Raw genomic sequence first — 18,221 nt, 5'->3', positions numbered from 1 at the left:
TGGAAATTAATATGTGATTAATCCTCCAGTGTTGCTGGAGCTGACAGGATATGTAGGGGTGCTAAAGGTTCTATTCAGCTGTGATTCATTAAGGTGTCCTTAGAGTGAAATATAAGTAAATGCAAGTTAGTTTGCTATAGTGTCCTGTATGTTATTAGTTTGTCCATGAAGCCTGAAGGCTTTCTGTTCTGGCAATAATAATAATAATAATTGCTTACACTTATATAGCGCTTTTCTGGACACTCCACTCAAAGCGCTTTACAGGTAATGGGGACTCCACTCCACCACCACGAATGTGCAGCATCCACCTGGCAAGGCTCTTTGCTATAAAAAACCAAGGTTGTAAGTAACAGAGCAGCAGGAGAGCAAAGTAGAGTTTGTTTTGGAGGCTAGATGACTGCGAGAAACCTTAATTCTAACGCAATCTTGGATTGCGCAAGTACCTGGCTTTATAAACATTGCTTTTTGAAAGATTTATTTAGAACAATGATGTTTGTGAACCCAGTTATGGCTGGGGGTCAAGGATGAGCATATATTTTGGAGTGCTTAATTTAAATTTGGGTATATTTTTCTAGGACTATTGCTAATTGGGGTCTATACAACCAGACATGTCTTGTAAATGGCTCTGATGTTTTGTGTGATAGTATTTATGTGATAGTATTACTATGGTTGAGGTATATATACAGTGGTACATGCTGCATGTACTGTATCAAATCCCTAGGGAACTTTTTATTGAAAAATCCATGCTGATCTGCATGTGTGCATGAGTATTTCTTTAAATTCTGCATGTACTTCCGACGTTGGAATTGTACTGTCTTATATAAAAAGCATCAGTTGTATATGCAGTTATTCCATGGTGTTGCAATGTGTCTTTGTTGTTTGAGGATAAATAGAGTCTCACTGCTGATTTTTCTCATGTCGTACCCATGATGAGTTTCCCTATTTCAATCACATGTGATGGAAAGGTCATTTCAGAGATGGACAAGGAAGGCAATCGAGGTGCTGAAAATGGAAAAGCAAGATGGGTCATTAATCTTTTGGCACCTGAAAAAGACTTAGCTGTTGGTTTTGTTGCCATCATCATTAACGCTAACATTTACAGCGTCTCAGCCTGCACCAACAGATGTTTCTCATTCAGTGCTCTCCCTTTTAAAACTTCTGCAAAAGAAGGTGCTGTCCTGTTTGCCATTGTCTTTCTTTTTCCTATACATTTACAGTAAGTTTTCAGCCGGCTCCTAACTATAACTTCAAATTAATATGTTTGTTTATTCTTGATATGTATTCAAGACATTTGATTACTGGTGGGCTGCATAGGAGCTTTTTTCAACAAGCCATTTCCTGTCTGAACCCCAGCACTCCATGTGAGGACGGAGGTAACCTTGGAAACAAACTCGTATCAGTTATGCAGTAGGCAGAGTCTGAAAGTCTGAGTCTGAAGAAAAGTTCCCTTCCTGACTACATGAAATTTAGTATTATATTTCAGTTTACAGGGAAGCATGGTGACACAGTGGTTAGCATTGCTGAGCTCGGTCCCAGGGTTCAGCTCTAGACCCACGCTGCTATCTACTTGGTGTCTGTATGTTCTCCCTCGTGTTTACACAGGTTCCAGGTACCAGGTTTCCTCCCACAGTCCAAAGACATACTGGTAGGTTAACTAGATTTTTGGAAAATTAGCACTGGTGTAAATGTGTGCATGTTTGTGTCTGTGTGTGCCCTGTAATGGACTGGTGTCCCATTCAAAGTGTATACTGCTTTGCGCCCATTGCTTTATTTGATAGGCTCCAGCTCCCCTGTGACCCTTTATTGGAAGAAGCAGTTAGAAAACGAATGGATTAATTTCTTTTTTCTCCAGACAGCTTAGACAGCTGTTTTCCCCAGTCAAAACTGTTGTATTGTACCAATTTACTTTATCTGCTAAAACATAGGACATGAAGTGGAAAATACTGTCTAGTAAACAATTAAAATTCCAAAATGGTGCAATATTTATAATATTAGACCCAATAAAATAGTCTTGAAGTAATTCTTTTTATTTTCAATTTCACTGTTTTCTATAACATTGAAGTATTTGATTTCTCTTCTATAGATTTTTATTAAATGCAAACACTTGTCTTACATTTAAAAATTTTCATTTCAAATAACAGATGTTGTTTTTAATTTGACAATGGATTTGCTTGGTGTGATTTTTTTTAGCCTTTGCCCTGACATCCACATCCTATATATTGATGTGTTTTTCAAAGACCTACTGTAGTTCCAAGGAATACAAGTGACCTTATAATTTCATTACAAAGCAACCATACCACAGAATGCACTGATGTGACAGATCTAATAGCACTCCATTTAGATGGTATTCTGGAGACATGCCAGAGTGTGCCTTTTCTTTATTAGCTGTTATGTGGTGGGACAAGCTTGGAAAACAGTCCTGGAATGATTTTATTGTATGGAAAGCAGCAGGAACAAAGAGGGTGACAGAAATACCCCCGGGGTGATGAGTTACCAAGAAAATTCTGAATATATTTGCAGATTTCTAAAGTTTAAGAGGGGGAAATATTTATGCTTATGTTCTGGTATGCATTAAAATTCTATAAATGACACGAGGAAGTGGTTAAATATATGGTATGAATTTTACTTGAAAAAATGCTCCATTCTTTTTTTTCTACACTTCTACTGATAGTACATCTCCAACACATACAAGTAATAATAATAGTGATATTTTATCAATATACTGTATACACAAGGTGGTACCATTCAGTCATCTTATAACTGCAGTCCATCACAGGACACATGCAGAGGCAGACATGCACACACTCGTACAAGGGCCAATTTCCTCAGAAGCAAAATAACAATCCGGAGGAAATCCACATGAACACAGGGAGAACATACAAACTCCACGCAGATAGCACCCTAGGAAATGCACCCAGGGCTCCAGAACTATAGGGCAGCAATACTAACCAGTGTGCAACAGTGCAGATTGTACCTTTTCTGTGTTTTTATTTTTGTTTTTGACATCTTTCATAGAATAGTGGAATGCTGTAAAGAGCATAAAGATCTGACTTGATTTTTCTAACAAGGAGCCTCATTACAATTCCCTCTTGTCTCTAATCATTCCTTTGGGTACCAGTTAATTAGTAATTCTAGCAGTAAAAAAAAGAAACCCCTACCCCTCTCCAATCAATTGGAGTAATCACGTGTGTTTAAGACTGAAGTGAATTCTGATTTCTTTTTATAAGAGAAATGTACCATTTCTTCCTTCACAATACCAAGAATTAAAATATAGTCCTTTATGTTACCTGTATGTAATGACAGTGGTATTACAAATCCAGTAAGTCAGCGTGTCAAGTTCTGTTTACTTTGTATTAGGCATAGATACCATACACATGACTGTATTAAATATAACTCATCAATTAAACACATTAAAGTAACTGAACAGTAAATGTACAGTAAATTATTTTTTTCCCTGTGTTCTGTCTTGAAGATCTGCATATTCTATAGTAAACAGCCTGCAGGCTTCATCAATTTCAAAGCTGGAGGAACCTTGAACTTGAACTTTATTGCCATATGTAACTGGTACATGTACTGGTACAATGGAATTCTTACTTACAGAAAGTCTCTCAATTGTTAAAACAATTGTAAAACAACAAAATGCAGACAGTTCATCAAGACAATATACAAACAAACAGTAGACAATGTACAAGTAAACAGCTTGAATTTAAACAATACAGATGTGTAAACAATGACTGGAGATGTGCAATAAATAAGAAATCATAATGAGGTAGAGGGTGTAGGTGTGGTCCAAGGGGCATGGCTAAATGTGTTCGCCAATCGCACTGCTTGTGGATAGAAGCTATTGAAGAATCTAGTTGTAAGTGTCCGTATGCTCTTATATCTCTTGCCTGAGGGCAGTGGGGTGAAGAGCTCATGCCCGGGGTGGTGACTGTCCTCTGTGATGGTCAGAATTCTACCATGCCAGCGGTCCACATAGAGCTATTTAATCTCGGTGAGACCACAGCCAATGATCTTCTGGGCCATATTGACCATTCTCTGCAGTGCCTTTCTTTCTTGAGAAGAGGTGTTGCCATACCACACGGTGATCCCGTTGGTGAGGATGCTCTTGATGGTGCAGCGGTAAAAGTTCACCAACACAGGTACTGGCATCCCCCATCGCTTGAGGCACCTCAAGAAATAAAGGCGCTGCTGCGCCTTCTTCATGATAGAGTCAGTGTTCACAGTCCTGGTTAGATCTTTATAGGTGTGAATTCCCAGAAACCTAAAGCTGGTGACTGTTTCCACTTCCGTTCCATCAATACTGAGTGGGCTGTGAGTGTGTGGCCTGTGTCTCCAAAAGTCCACTATTAGCCCTTTGTTTTATTTACGTTCAAGTCGAGGTTATTGCTATGACACCACCTAAGCAGCTGTACGACTTCATCCCTGTAAGTGGACTCGTCATCATTACTGATCAGTCCTATTATAGTGGTGTCATCCGCAAACTTAATGATCAACTTAATGATGCAGTTAAGTTAAATATAATCAAAAAAAAATTAAATCATCATATATAAGATGTGTTTTATGATGATAAAAATAGTAAAACACATACAAAGCTCATTTAAAACAGTCTTTCTAGGCTGTTCTGTATTGATCATCAGATGTGATGATACTAGGAAACCTGTATCCTAGTGATTACCTTCAGAGAGATAAAACAATAGACAGGCTTCTTCAAAATCTGCTTTTTACTAAAATGATTGGAAGAACAAAATATTGTACTAGAAATGTACTAGACTGAAAGCAGGAGGCTCTGGGTGAATGTGAAATTAATTAAAATTGCAGAATTCTATAACTCTCATTTTCCATTTGCTCTGTTCTCAATCTCACAATGTTTTGCCTGCAGCTTTGCCTCTCCCATAGATATGTACTTCTTTCACTTTTCTTAGTTGTTTCTATCCACCTGCCAAACATGCTGACGCAGCATAATATTGCTTTTTAAATCTGGAAATGCTCCAAAACCCAGAAGTGCAATGCTTTAAAGTGCTTAAACAATTCTGAGCACTGTACAGGGAATAACACATATTAGCTGTTGTTGAACATTGAGGAATCTTGACTCTGCTTCCATTTGAATCATCACATCTGATCAATACAGAACAGCCTAGAAACAGCCTTTCAAAAATGAAAATGAGCTTTGTATGCGTTTTACAATTTTTATCATCATAAAACACATCTTATATATGATGATTTAAAAAATGTTTGATTATATTGGAAAATATACCAAAGTCTATCAAAGTAAATTCCTTAGTGCTTCATTTGTACATAATATTGATACACTGCTAAAGATCTTCCAGGTATTATCATCTTTAGGACAAATACTGTAACCAGTGGTCATGTCCTAAAATCATGGAGTTTATTTTTCAGAATACAGGTAATGATAGTTATCCTGAGGAACTCTGGCACTGAAATATCTGCCTGTCTTGCCCCCTTAGTCCTGGCACCTGGCATGACACTTTCTCCGTGTGGGGGAAGGAAGAGGCTGGATCTCCTGCAACGAGGCGAGTGGCTGCCAAGGGGGATGGTTTGCAAGGCAATAAATCATCATAAAGAGTATTAATGAGATACTGCCGCTCATGGAATATGAAGGTTAAAAGGTCGAGGTCATTGAAACTCTCCATTAGCAGTGGAAATTTGTATTCCTCCCTCTCTGCTGATGAGTGATTGAAGCTCTGGAGCTTCAAAAAACAAACAGAAAAGGTTTACAGATGTACACAAGTGGCTGTCTCTTGGATATTCAAAGTATCAAGATTAAACAGTGCGCCTGTCTAATTCCAGCCTTTCCTACAAGTGTCTGCTTTTCATTTAATGAATATGGTTCTCTGGAACATGTTGTAAAATCATGAGAGCTGGCAGTCACCCAAGAAAAGCCTGTATACTGTAGTTCACCTGTTCACCTGGGACTTTGTCTCCATTAGATTCCTTTTGCGACAACTTAGAGGCTGTCCCTAAGCAAGGAAGAAGAAAAGATATATGTGCTGCCACACACACAACATACAGTAAGCAGACATACATTCTAAAGTGCAGTGTAATAAGCTACATATCACAATCGACTTAAGTTAGATTTTTGGAACCTAACAACATTGAGAATGTTCTGTATATACAGTACAACTAAATATATATATGTGTGCATTTGTGAGTATTCAAGTGCAAATATGTATACAGATTATTATACAGTAATTGGGTAAATTACATTAAAGTTACATGGCTTTGTTTATAAACAGTCCCCAGTCTGCTTTAAAAAGATTACATTTAGTATAGGAATTTTGACTTATAGGAAATTGAACTCTGTGAGATTTACTTGTAGACTGAATGTGTTTTTTTGGATCACAGACAAGCACAAACATCTTTGAAATAATTTTCTGAGCTGCAGACTGCAATATCTATAAATTGTGTTTTTTCTTCAAGTCCCACAGTGCTGCTTTTCTGCATTGGTAATTATTTAATTGACCCCTTATTGAATTTCATTACAGAAAGAATAACCAACACTTGGTCTAATGCAGACTTTTTAAGTTTATTAGAATTAACAACACTAATCTTTTTTTATGTTTTCTTTGCCTTATCTTTGGCTATGTACAGCAATAAGTATGATTCTGAATACAATGCATTTGCACAATTCCATAAAAAGGTATTTAGCATTTTATTATAACCCGTGAAAGGTATCTTAATATAACCGGAATGTGCTCATAATGTGGTACGACAGAATGCATATTGCTTATGTGCAGACTCTTAAAAGCAGGAGTTTCAGGATGGAAATGTATTTTCACAGGTACTCTGGGGCACATCTGAGTACATTTAGAGTTAGAACTACCTGCCATGGGAAAAAAGGTCATCTCCTTTTCCTGTCACAGATGATGGTGCTGCACTCATTTCTCAAGACAAAGTGCAATTAGGATGTCATAGTACAACATATACAATGTGATGCAAGCTCTGAGAGATTCATTGGCTATGGCTTATATACAGTATGATGTTGTGTTTTTCAATAGAAAAGGTGATTAATTAAAATAGCAGTTAGAACCAGGTTGTGAACAAGTCAGGAATTGAAAACAAAGAACATGATAATGTTATCAGATCAGATAATGTCATTAGAAACCAAAAACATTTCACTGCTCCTCATTAATTTAGTTATGTAATTAGAAGTTTATTTATTTGTTGATTTTTACTGTAACTGTTCAATCTTCGGAACCAAGGGCCAATGTTCATAACATGTTTTTACTGAATTGTAATATTCTGCAAAAGTTATTAAGTCCACAAGAGCAACCTACTGTATAAGAGCTACAGTACAAAATATACTGATAAACAAGTTCCCCGCACTGACAGACTGAAACAATCTAATGTTTTTAGTTTTGAAATGAGAAGGATACCCAATTTCAAGTATTTAAAATCCTCAACCAAGTGAACTTCAGAAGTAATGGTGAAAAACAAATCTTGTGATGCAAGTGAAAAAAAAATACAAGAAAGTGCCTTTAAAACTGACGATAAGAGGCACTTTTTAAAGGGCTGTCTGGTCATGCTATGTTGTTGAATACCATGTTGATGTTGATACCATGAATTCTTTCAAGAAATGAATGGATGCAATCTTTAGTTAAATTAGATACCAGAAGCCTAGATGGACCAAATGAATGAGCATTTTTTGTTTATAAAATTTTTTTGGTTCTTATGTTCTTTTTTCGAGATAACATATCATATTTTCCTTCTTAATTCCTGGATATTGTATTATGATTATGAAATTCAGAATTCAAAGTGATTAAAAATTATCTTTCCAAGAGTAAACAAAGTGATATGTGCACAAATGTTACGTCGATAAGGAGTGATACATGGTGTGACAATGTAAAAGACAGCGAACATCTGTTATACCTTGCAATTAGCAACCAAGAGTCTCTCGCTAGTAGCTCAACTTCGAGAATCTAAAAAAACGCACCTTGGAGACTATGTGTCGGCTCTCTGCTTCAACTAGGAGCATCAACCCTCCACCAGCAAAAGGCTGCCCAAGAACCTACTCTATCACATTTGGTGTCCAACGTGGGGCTGCCTCAACTAGTAGTCAACATGACGGACTGTCTGAGTCTGCTAGAGGAAGCGGTTTGAGCCCTTACGACTGTCCAGAGTGAAGCCAATGAATTACAGAGGCAAGCTCAAGACATGTTACACGCACAACTCTCCACACTCCAGGAGTCAGCTGCAGCACAAACCCGCTACTTGCAGGACCAGGTGACTGCTATGCAGGATCTGTGCCGGCAGATTGGAGAGAAGATCAGGGCCCCTCCTCCCGTAACTGCGCCCATGTCACCTGTACCAACACTTGTCTGGGTCCAGCCCAGTCATGTTCTGCAGAAGATGACATCTGAGGACAATGTAGAGGCATACTTGCGGGCATTTGAGAGGACGGCAGAGCGGCTGCAGTGGGACCATAACCTGTGGGCCAGCATCGTAGCTCCTTTCCTGTGTGCCGAGGCTCAGAAGGCATATTACACCTGGACAGCTCTTCTACCTCTGACTACGACCCCCTTTAAGCCGAAATTCTAGCCCGGGAAGGGGCCACAACTTGTGTCCGAGCCCAGCGGTTCCACGAATGGTAATATATTCTTCAAGTCTCTGCCCGCTCACAAATGTTTGATCTAATATACTTGGCTAAGAAATATTAGCTCGAACCTGACACCCTCACTCAAGATAGTGGAACGCATCATCCTGGATACATACCTCTGGCAATTACCCCCAGAGATACGGCAGTCAGTTGCACAATACGACCCCCATGATTTCGTGGCCACTCTGGAGAGACATATTGCAGCATTGAACATCACCAAGGAAAGCGTCTCTACTACCCCTCTGGGAGCTCGCCTGAATGAGAAGAGGGCGGAAGCTAAAAGCAGCCGCGGAGTCCACCCCAAGCCCCGTTTAGCCATTTTGTTCCTGAGCAGGACTGCAGGGGGAGCTCATGGGTCTCCCAAGTGTTCCAAATGCTGCTTGGACATGAGGCCGACCAGTGCCCCTTGGAGGACATGAAGATGGACTGCAACATCGTTCATGCCTCCATAAATGAGACTCCGGGAGGTTGCTTGCTCATGGACCTAGTCCCTCTGGTTAAAACAGTACATCTAAACGGGTAGACCCTGCATGCCCTGGTGGACTCGGGAAGTGCTCTTTGTCTGGTATCCCCGGGTTTGTTATGCTTCATTAGATTGAGGAGCATCAGCGGATTACCATAGGCTCCATCCATGGGGGACAAAAGTGCTACCCCACAGCTTGTCTGCGAATCCGCCTACAATCTCAGGGAATTAATATTCAGGCTGGCATTGTACTGGGGCTGCCACACCCCCTAATTCTAGGGAGAAACTTTTAACAGATGCTGAAGAAGGATTCTCATTCGGTTGGTTATCAGGGAAGTGCCACAAGCCTCGGCGGGGTTCTCCCCGTTCGAGTTACGTTATGGGAGGCAGCCCCGGGGAATCCTCGACATTGCCCGAGAGTCCTGAGAGGCACAACGCCTTACTTCTACCAACATCCTAGATTACGTGAACAAGTTTCAGGAGAGGCTGTCCCAGTTAAAACCGATAGTGGAACAACTCCTGAGAGTAGAACAGGACAGACAGAAAATGTATTATGATTGCAGCGTCAGCTTCGGACCTTTCAGCCTGGTGACCGTGTAATGCTACTCCTGCCTGCACTGGAGTGCAAGCTTTACGCACGCTGGCACGGTCCATATGAAGTACGTGAATGAACTGGCCTGGTGACCTATAAGATCTATCACCCGGACCACAAAAAGAAGGAAAGGATTTATCATGTCAATCTCCTGAAACTGTGGTGTGAAAACCCCATGGAGGATGGTGCGCCTGCCTCACAGTCCTGTGCCTAAACCGCTTCAGCCTGGGAAACTGTAACACTCTCTCCACAACTTTCCCTAAGCCAAACAGAGGAAACCCGCATTCTGTTAAGTCAGAATCTCTTCTCCAACCTACCAGGACAAATGACCCTCATTCGACATCACATCGAGATGCCCCCTGGAGTCGTGCTCAGGATACCTCACTACTGGATACCCGAAGCAAAGTGTGAGGAAATCCAAAAGGAAATTCAGAGTAAGCTGGAGCTGGATGACATTGAAGATTGTTTGCAACGACTTTAGAAGGCTGAACAAAGTCTCTCAATTTGATGCCTATCCAATGCCTCAGATTGTTGAGCTCCTGGAGAAATTGGGGAAAGCCAAGTTCATCATGACGCTAGGTCTGACTAAGGGCTATATGGCAGATTCCCCCGACAGCCGCAGCGAAACCTTAAACCGCATTTTCAACACCTTCAGGGCTCTATCAGTATAAGGTGTTTCCTTTCAGTCTCCACGGAGCTCCAGCAAATTTTCAGCATCTAATGGACCAGCTGTTGAGGCCCCACCTTTAGTACGCCACTGCATACCTGGACAACCTAGTGATGGTCTTCACATTTAGACCATTTCCAGGCTTTCCTCTGCTCGCTAGAAGAAGAAGGACTCCGAATCAACCCTAAAAAGAGCAGATTTGGGTTCGCCTCAGTGAAATACCTCAGCTATGTGGTGGGCAAAGGACCAACACGGCCTCATCTGGATAAGATCCAGGCTATTCGAGACTGGACAGTCCCTAAGATAAAGACGCAGGTGAAGTCTTTTCTCGGCTTACTCAGTTATTACCGGCGCATTATTCCCCAGCTGGCTAAATGGGCTGCCCCCCTCACGGAGCTGACATGGACTTCGGCTCCAAAGGCGGTGTGGTGAACAGCCAGAGCCTTTGCCGAACTCAAGGATGGCCTCTGTCAGGAACCTGTCCTTATGGTGCCAGATTTTAAGAAACAGTTCCTACTACAGACACTTCAAAAAGGGGGATTGGCACTGTCCCGTCTCAGGAAATTGATGGAGTGGAACATCCAGTCATGTTCCTGAGCAGGAAATTACTACCGAAGGAGCAAAGATATGCCGTTGTAGAGAAAGAGTGTCTGGCCATGAAATGGGGTGTTGAATTGTTGTGATACTATCTGCTGGGCAGGGAATTAACTTTAGTAACCGACCACGCCCCACTCATCTGGATGAAAGCAAACAAAGGAAAAATGCCAGAGTGACCCAGTGGCTCCTTGCCCTTCAGCCGTATCGATTTGAAGTGAAACATCGAACGGGGACAGCCCACGGGAACGCAGATGCTCTATGAAGACAACATGATATAACTGCTTAGGGTGAACCACTCTAAGCTGAGGGGACGGATGTGTGACAGTGTAAAAGGTTTTCCACTTTACACCAGTAGAGGATCATCCAGCTACTCCCTCTCTAACCAGTTTCACGTGAGAATGTGAATCAGCACCACCTGGGTCCTCATTGGGAAAACCTATAAAACATTCTCACACGATTACTCTGGGTTCACCTCGGAACCCTGGCATCAGCTGCGAGACAGCAGGCGTCCGTTATACCTGGCAATTAGTGCACAAGGGTCTCTCGCTAGTAGCTCAACTTTGAGAATCTAAAAGAAACGCACCTTGGAGACTATGGAGCCGACTCCCCTATGGGGACTTTGGAGCCACCTTGGAACTGACTATGTGTCGGCTCTCTGCTTCAACTAGAAGCATCGACCCTCCACCAGCGAAAGACAGCTCAAGAACCTACTCCATCACAAGGGGTTTAACTGGGCTAAGTGAGAACTAATGTTAGTGTGGTTCTCCAGTAGGTAATTGGATTCAAAATGTCAAAACAAGTTGTCTAATATGCTGTAATGCACTAGAATGCAAAATCAGTTTAGCCTCACATAAGAAGAGCTTTCAGTGAAAGGAAAAAGAACTGCATGCAATTGTATTTTCCCAAATTGTAGAATTACATATGGTAGGCTGAACACAGAACATAAAACCTTTGGCTTCAAAAGGTTTTTGTTTCAGACAGTTTTCTATTGATGTACCCATAACTGAAGCATGCTGTTTATGTGATACACATATCGAATACTTAAAATCTTCCCTGCTTTCTCATTTCACTGCATGTCACAAAGCATATGGGTATGAAGGAGTAACACCCCTTTCTAATTCTTGTCTTACCCCCCTAAGAATGTGTTTTTCGACCACGTTGTTAAAATGCATGTGCTATTCAGTGGAACATATGTATTGCCAGTTGCTATACTGTATGTGAAGAGAACACATACTGTATGAGAGCATTAAGACAGTGGTAGATCTGAAAATGAACTGAAGTGATGGTTCTAAATCCAAGAAGGTGTTCTTTATTCGTTTGAACATTAATCATTACATAAAAAAATCCAAACGGGTAATCCAAGACAGAAGCAAACTCCAAGGCCAGGAGATCAATCCAGGTGATTAAAACCATGAACCGAGTCGGGACCGGCGAAGGGAGGGGAATCAGGAACAGAAGGTTAAAAGCATAACGGAGCCAGACACAGCAGGACCCGGGCTCTCACGAAGCGGAATTCAATGAGGAACCCCCGATGCGTCTGGCTTTTAAGGGAGAACAGAAATAAGAAGCAGGTGCAGGTAATGGGGCTAAACAAGGAAGGGCTGGAGCTCCCTTAAGAGGAGGAGTAGCGATCGTGACAGCTATAAGCATGTGCAAGCCTTCCTTTCTTTTTGTGTTAGCTGTAATGCATGGTAACCAGGTCCTGAAGAATGTGTATCCCTAGGGGAGTGATGAACTGCTCAAACCAATCCATTACAGGATAAAGGCCTGCAGTTCTCACCAAGTGAAAGGGTGACAAGCCTGTCTTAAGGAGCTCAGATTTGTGTGTTTTACTAGACAGTTCCATTGTCTGACTGTGGATTAATAAAAAAGAGAAAAGGGAACAAAAAAATATTTAGATCTCTTATACTGTAAGCTTCATTGTTTCATGTTAAATTCAGTTCTATTTTTTATGTTTTTGCTTCCGATGTGCACAAGGGGAGCTCGTTGTTGCATTTGTGAGGAATGAAATAATTAGCAGTTGGATTAGTACCAACAAATGAATACCTTCGAGTCAAAGATCCTCTTTAAAAAAGACTCTTAAGAATTACTTTTAGTTTAGGTCTAATGATTTGGAACTATTCTCAGGATTGAGTGAAATAAGGTAGATTGATCCATACCTACATGTTGTTGAGAATCAAAGCAGAGGTATTTAACACACTAATGATTTATAGATCTCCCTTGGAAGTTAGTGCCAGTCTTTTTTATATCACTAAATGTTCTGCTTATTTAAACATATTTGAATATCACTATTTCTGTATTGATGGCAAAAACCCAGGGGAACCATCCTTTCTTTTTCAAATAGAGATTGTAGGATCACACTAGTATTCATTATTATCCTGTGTGACAAGATATATTGTCTTTTTCTTGACAGGCATATCTTGGAGATCTCTGTCCCTGGTGTATATTTTTTTACGTTTTAGTCTTCGTACACATCTGGCACTGGCAATCACTCGGCCTTGAATAGCTCAGAAGCTGGATTAATATCCCAGTCTGCATTTTAAAACAAGACTGGCAACTTCTTTTCTGAGCAGTGCGATCTGTTTTCTTCATTCAGGCACTCTATAAGGTTTTATAAGCAGAGACTTTTCAACATGCCACAAATTAGGTTACCGAGCTGACATTGAAAGGTTTGAAATGGACACTATCCATTCACCATCTATAAAAAAAAGCAGGATGTCTTTTAGAAAATATTTATAGCGTGACCCAAGACTGTTATAACAGAAATGAAATTGCATTTCCCAGTGCAATATACTAATTGAAGGCCTTTTCCTTGTCTCAACTAGTGTGAATCACAGTTGCACAAATGCAGGAAAGGCTATTTTCAGTCACAGCTGACGATAAGCTGGTATTTTGTCATCAGTGTTGAGGGAACATGGTTTGCCTATTGCTCTTGTAGACAGTGAGAAGCAGTGCCCTGTTTCCACCCCAACCTCATTTACCATGATTTTCTAATAGCCAGCTTGCTTTTTCATGGCACACTTTTTTTGACTTTGAATTTAAGCAGGAAGTTACCTCTCTGTTGTTCCTTAGGCCTTTATAATTAATGCAAGATCTTTAGAACTACGTAAGCTGTCACTAACAGGCAAGACATTTACTAACCACACAGATGGGACAGCAGTTTACAGAACACTATTTGAAATTGTAATAACCCATTGTAAGGACTTTCTAAAAAGATGCACACCATAAATAATTATGGCTTCATAAGAAATTATTATTACCAATCAGTTCCTCAGAGGTAGAGTCTGTGCTGCATAGAAAAGTGACCTCTCTTTATTGATGCAAAGGAACAAGTAATAGGTTTATTCCATGCTGAAAAGAGAAGAAAGAAAACACAACGTTTCGGCCGTGGAGCCTTCTTCAGGTGTGAGAAAGACAGGGCAGTAAGCAAAGGTAATGTAGCGGGAGAACAAAAGCTTGGAGAGAGGAGGAGCGAGGGGCAGGAGCAGGGGACAGAAAGAGAGGCCAATCAGGAGGTGTGAAGCCAGGATAGGTGAAGAGAAGTGTGAAATGAAACCTACAATGAATAGAGAGAATTTAGAAGAAAAGTAGTCTGTTGTTAAGAGAACGGGGAAGGTGTGATACTAGTTCAGGTGGGTAGCTGCGTCAGCATGCGTAGGCTGCAAAGGAACAAGTAATAGGTTTATTCCATGCTGAAAAAAAGAAGAAAGAAAACACAACGTTTTGGCCGTGGAGCCTTCTTCAGGTGTGAGGTGTGATGCTAGCTGACTTCACACCTCCTGATTGGCCTCTCTTTATTGATGTACATGTAGTAGACTACTGCATTTTTTTAGAAAATTTAGCATTATTATTTGTACGTAAAGAAAGTGGCTTTACAGCCATTCTATCACACACACAGGAAGCATAATTTTTATTTTTTATAGAGGAATTCAGTAATTATCTTTCTCCTTGGCAAAAGAAAAAAAATGTGACACAATGAAAGGCAAATAATACTATACTACCAGTTTATTTGAAAGGTTTATTTCCTGTCTCCAGACAGTTGTATAATCCTTCGTCTTGCTGCACAAACGATACCTATGAATTGAATAGTTCAAAACTTAATTTTAGGAATATATATAGGACTTGCTGTGGGTTTACAGCATATTACTCAATTCAGAATGTTTACTACTTCGCTTATCTCAGTCAGACATGTCACATTTCTCAGTGAAATGTATAGTAGTGGAACAAATAACAAAGTTCAAAGTGGCTAACTTCTTTTTTTGTTTTCTCGTATTTTTAATGCTTATAAATATACTGTACTTGTATTCTCACTAAAATCTAAAACTTTTTTTTCATTTGTATCTATATTTCAAGTTTTTCAATTATCACAAATTCTGCTGGTCCATTCTAGATTTGGATATCCATTATGCAAACAGAAGAGCGGTAAAAGCATCAAATGGATAGCAATAGCATTAAAAATAAACTTTGCAAATGTAAGAGGATTTGCTCTTTATGACATGCTTGCAGTGAGGTATTGGAAGCATACAGTATGAATTCACTTTTGTACCTGTTAGATCTCTGCCTTGATTCTGGCTTGTTATGCATTGAGTGAGAAACACAAGGGGGAGAGGGTTCAATTGCTCTTAAAAGAAGATATACCTGTGAGTGATGAGTTATGGAAATTTAATATTTTGTTGACATTTGTATTTATATAACAGATATACTGTACCTAAATGAAAATGTAGTAATGTACCAGATTAGTGCATACTGTATATTTACACATTTACCACAAATGAATGTTAGTCTCAGCACCTGTATTTTGAAAATGGCATGAAGGATGACACCCCCTGCTGCACAGTGTCCTCTTTCCACTATTCTGTGGCATTGGTTTGGAAATTCTGGTCCAGAGAGAGGAGTGTCACCTAGTGGTCCACAAATACCATTTATAGCAGTGGATGTCTTAATTTTCTTAGTTTTAATAGTTTTCTTTGGACTTCTTCCAGCTCTGAAGGCCAATAAATTCCATGTTGTATTGATAAAATGGTGTATCTGTCATTCTGCTAGTGGAGCTTTAGGTTTTTTATGTAACACAGCACATACTGTATGTCTGGAGGCCAATAGAATCCCAGCCTTTAAGCTCAGTGTTGACCAGGCCAAGCCATTAGGTGTGTGCTGCTAAACAGATTAAGTGAATCCTCTCTCTCATAAGACGTTTGTAGTGTCAGGAGAAGAATGCAGAACTTCCTTTTCTTTTGCATGGTGATAAACAGGTCTTGAATCCCCCAGGGACAGGAGAATAACATAGCATTTTCTGTACATCCCAGTTTATATCCAATGCAAAGATCCAACAGAGAAAGTTATAAATAAGACATCCTCTGACAGGGACAAGGGAATGCAATTTTTTAAAATTTTAAATGTTTTTATTTCAAGACTTTGTTAATTTTTTTGCAAACAAATGTTTTTATGGAATCAAAGCTCAGTCTACAAGGTAGAAATTAATAAAACATTATTTTTATCTACCTATCTTGATTTCAGATCACTTTTTGTACTATTTAGTTTTGCACAGAATAGAGCTACAGGGCAGAAATGTTAATGTTGCTACTGCATCTGCAAGAAAAAGGTAGCAAGTGATTTTGTTTTTATCATCTCTGCAGATGAAAGTTGTTGTGGCTTTAACAAAGAGACTGGCTGCTGGCAAATGGTGTCAAAATACAGCAGAGCTATAAGAATATGCAGTATGTGGTCCTGCTCTGAACCACTTGCTGACTGGGCCAGCAATGGAGCCCTGTAATGATGGATCACACTGGAGAACTCCTAAATTATCAAGTGCAATTGCAGATAAGCTCTAGGTCATTCTTGTGTTCTTATGATGTAGTGATTAAAGTGGAGTTCAAATAAACTTCTTGCATTTCTACCCCAGCTGGTACAATATTTTTACTAGCCGAACGGAAATTAAGCACCTCATTTATATATAGTACTACTGTACTACTGTACAATCATTTAGACGCAAATATAATCAGCAATAATTTTGCCACATAGCTTGAATGTTTTGTTGAAAGGAGTCCTGAACTGTCTCTCCAGAGTCCACGCATAGCAGGGAGCATTGAGCATGCATACTGTATCTAACTCCTCTTGTGAAGGAGAATGGAGACTAATTTCTTATGGGAAAACAGTATGAAGGGCTGTTCATTAATTAAAATATGGATACATGACAGCATTTTAACCACAGTGCTTCATTTTCACTGAGAGCATGTGATTCTCTAGGTATTATCATGAAGAATGTTGTGCTTTTCCACACAGTTTTACAAATCTAATATATACTAAGAAGTATTGAAAATGCAAAAAATGAATATTGGAACATAGTGTTTGTTGCATATTTAATCGTTATCAGTGGATTTAAATTATTTAATCTTAGTATATTGTAAACAGAGCATTAAGTACTAATTAAGAGTGATATCTGTAGAAATTTAAAATATTGTAAATTAACTATTTCTATTTCTTTTTCATTTTTTAATTGCAGATTCTTAAATGGGATATAGGAGCATGCTTAGAGTTTATAAATTTGCAGTACCTATACTTATGATTTAGTTGATAGTGCACTGATTCCATTATTTGATCTTGTCTGTTCTGCGTGGAGGTACTGTATACTGCACCGCTTAAGCTGCTTACTAACCTATTTATGATAGCATCCATGTTGTTTCAATAAAATGCTGTGTCTGTCAATCTGCTAGTGTACAGTAGCTTTAGGTCTTTAATGTAACACAGCACATACTGTATGTCTGAAGGCCAATTGTATCCCAGCCTTTAATGTAAATTAGTCAGTTGTGCCCCTTCCTGAAGCTTTCTTTAATCATGTTACTGCTTCTTGGTTGCAGGTCCTTCAGCATCACCACGCAGTCCATGAAATCTCATACATTGCCAAGGACATCACAGATCACCGAGCCTTTGGTTATGTGTGTGGGAAGGAGGGAAACCACCGATTTGTGGCCATCAAGACAGCACAGTCAGTGAGTACAGTGGCCTGATGAGCAGACACACCGGATTAGAGCATTGCACAGTTATTCAATATAAAACTCTTAAATGTTAAGCTTCAGAACCTGTTTTCTTTAGATCTTTATCAGAAACTGGATACCATAGTTTTAGTATGTTTGCTTATCGTTTTAATCAAACACATAAACCCCTTCAGATTAAGATCCACAGTGGTTTAAATATATTGAGGGAAAAAAGAAATGCAACATTTTCTGGAGTGAGAATACTCTAGTTGTAGCTTATTGTCACAAGCACCAGCCAGCAGAGATCGACCCAC

At 39.7% G+C, this 18,221-nt stretch overlaps 1 protein-coding gene across 15 annotated transcripts in view; it reads left to right on the top strand.

Moving 5' to 3' along the window:
• LOC148652126 (disabled homolog 1-like) overlaps positions 1–18,221 on the top strand; it is a 360,191-nt gene that overhangs the window by 305,252 nt on the left and 36,718 nt on the right. For all 15 annotated transcript variants that reach the window (XM_088598756.1, XM_088598768.1, XM_088598767.1 and 12 more), the window contains one exon: positions 17,791–17,922. In XM_088598756.1, the coding sequence (XP_088454882.1) occupies positions 17,791–17,922 (132 nt within the window). The remainder of the gene's footprint in view (positions 1–17,790; positions 17,923–18,221) is intronic.

The sequence above is a fragment of the Lepisosteus platostomus genome, chromosome 11, assembly GCF_059453375.1.
Source record: "Lepisosteus platostomus isolate fLepPlt1 chromosome 11, fLepPlt1.hap1, whole genome shotgun sequence".
NCBI classification, from domain to species: domain Eukaryota; kingdom Metazoa; phylum Chordata; class Actinopteri; order Semionotiformes; family Lepisosteidae; genus Lepisosteus; species Lepisosteus platostomus.
This window is presented reverse-complemented; position numbering and strand designations above follow the sequence as displayed.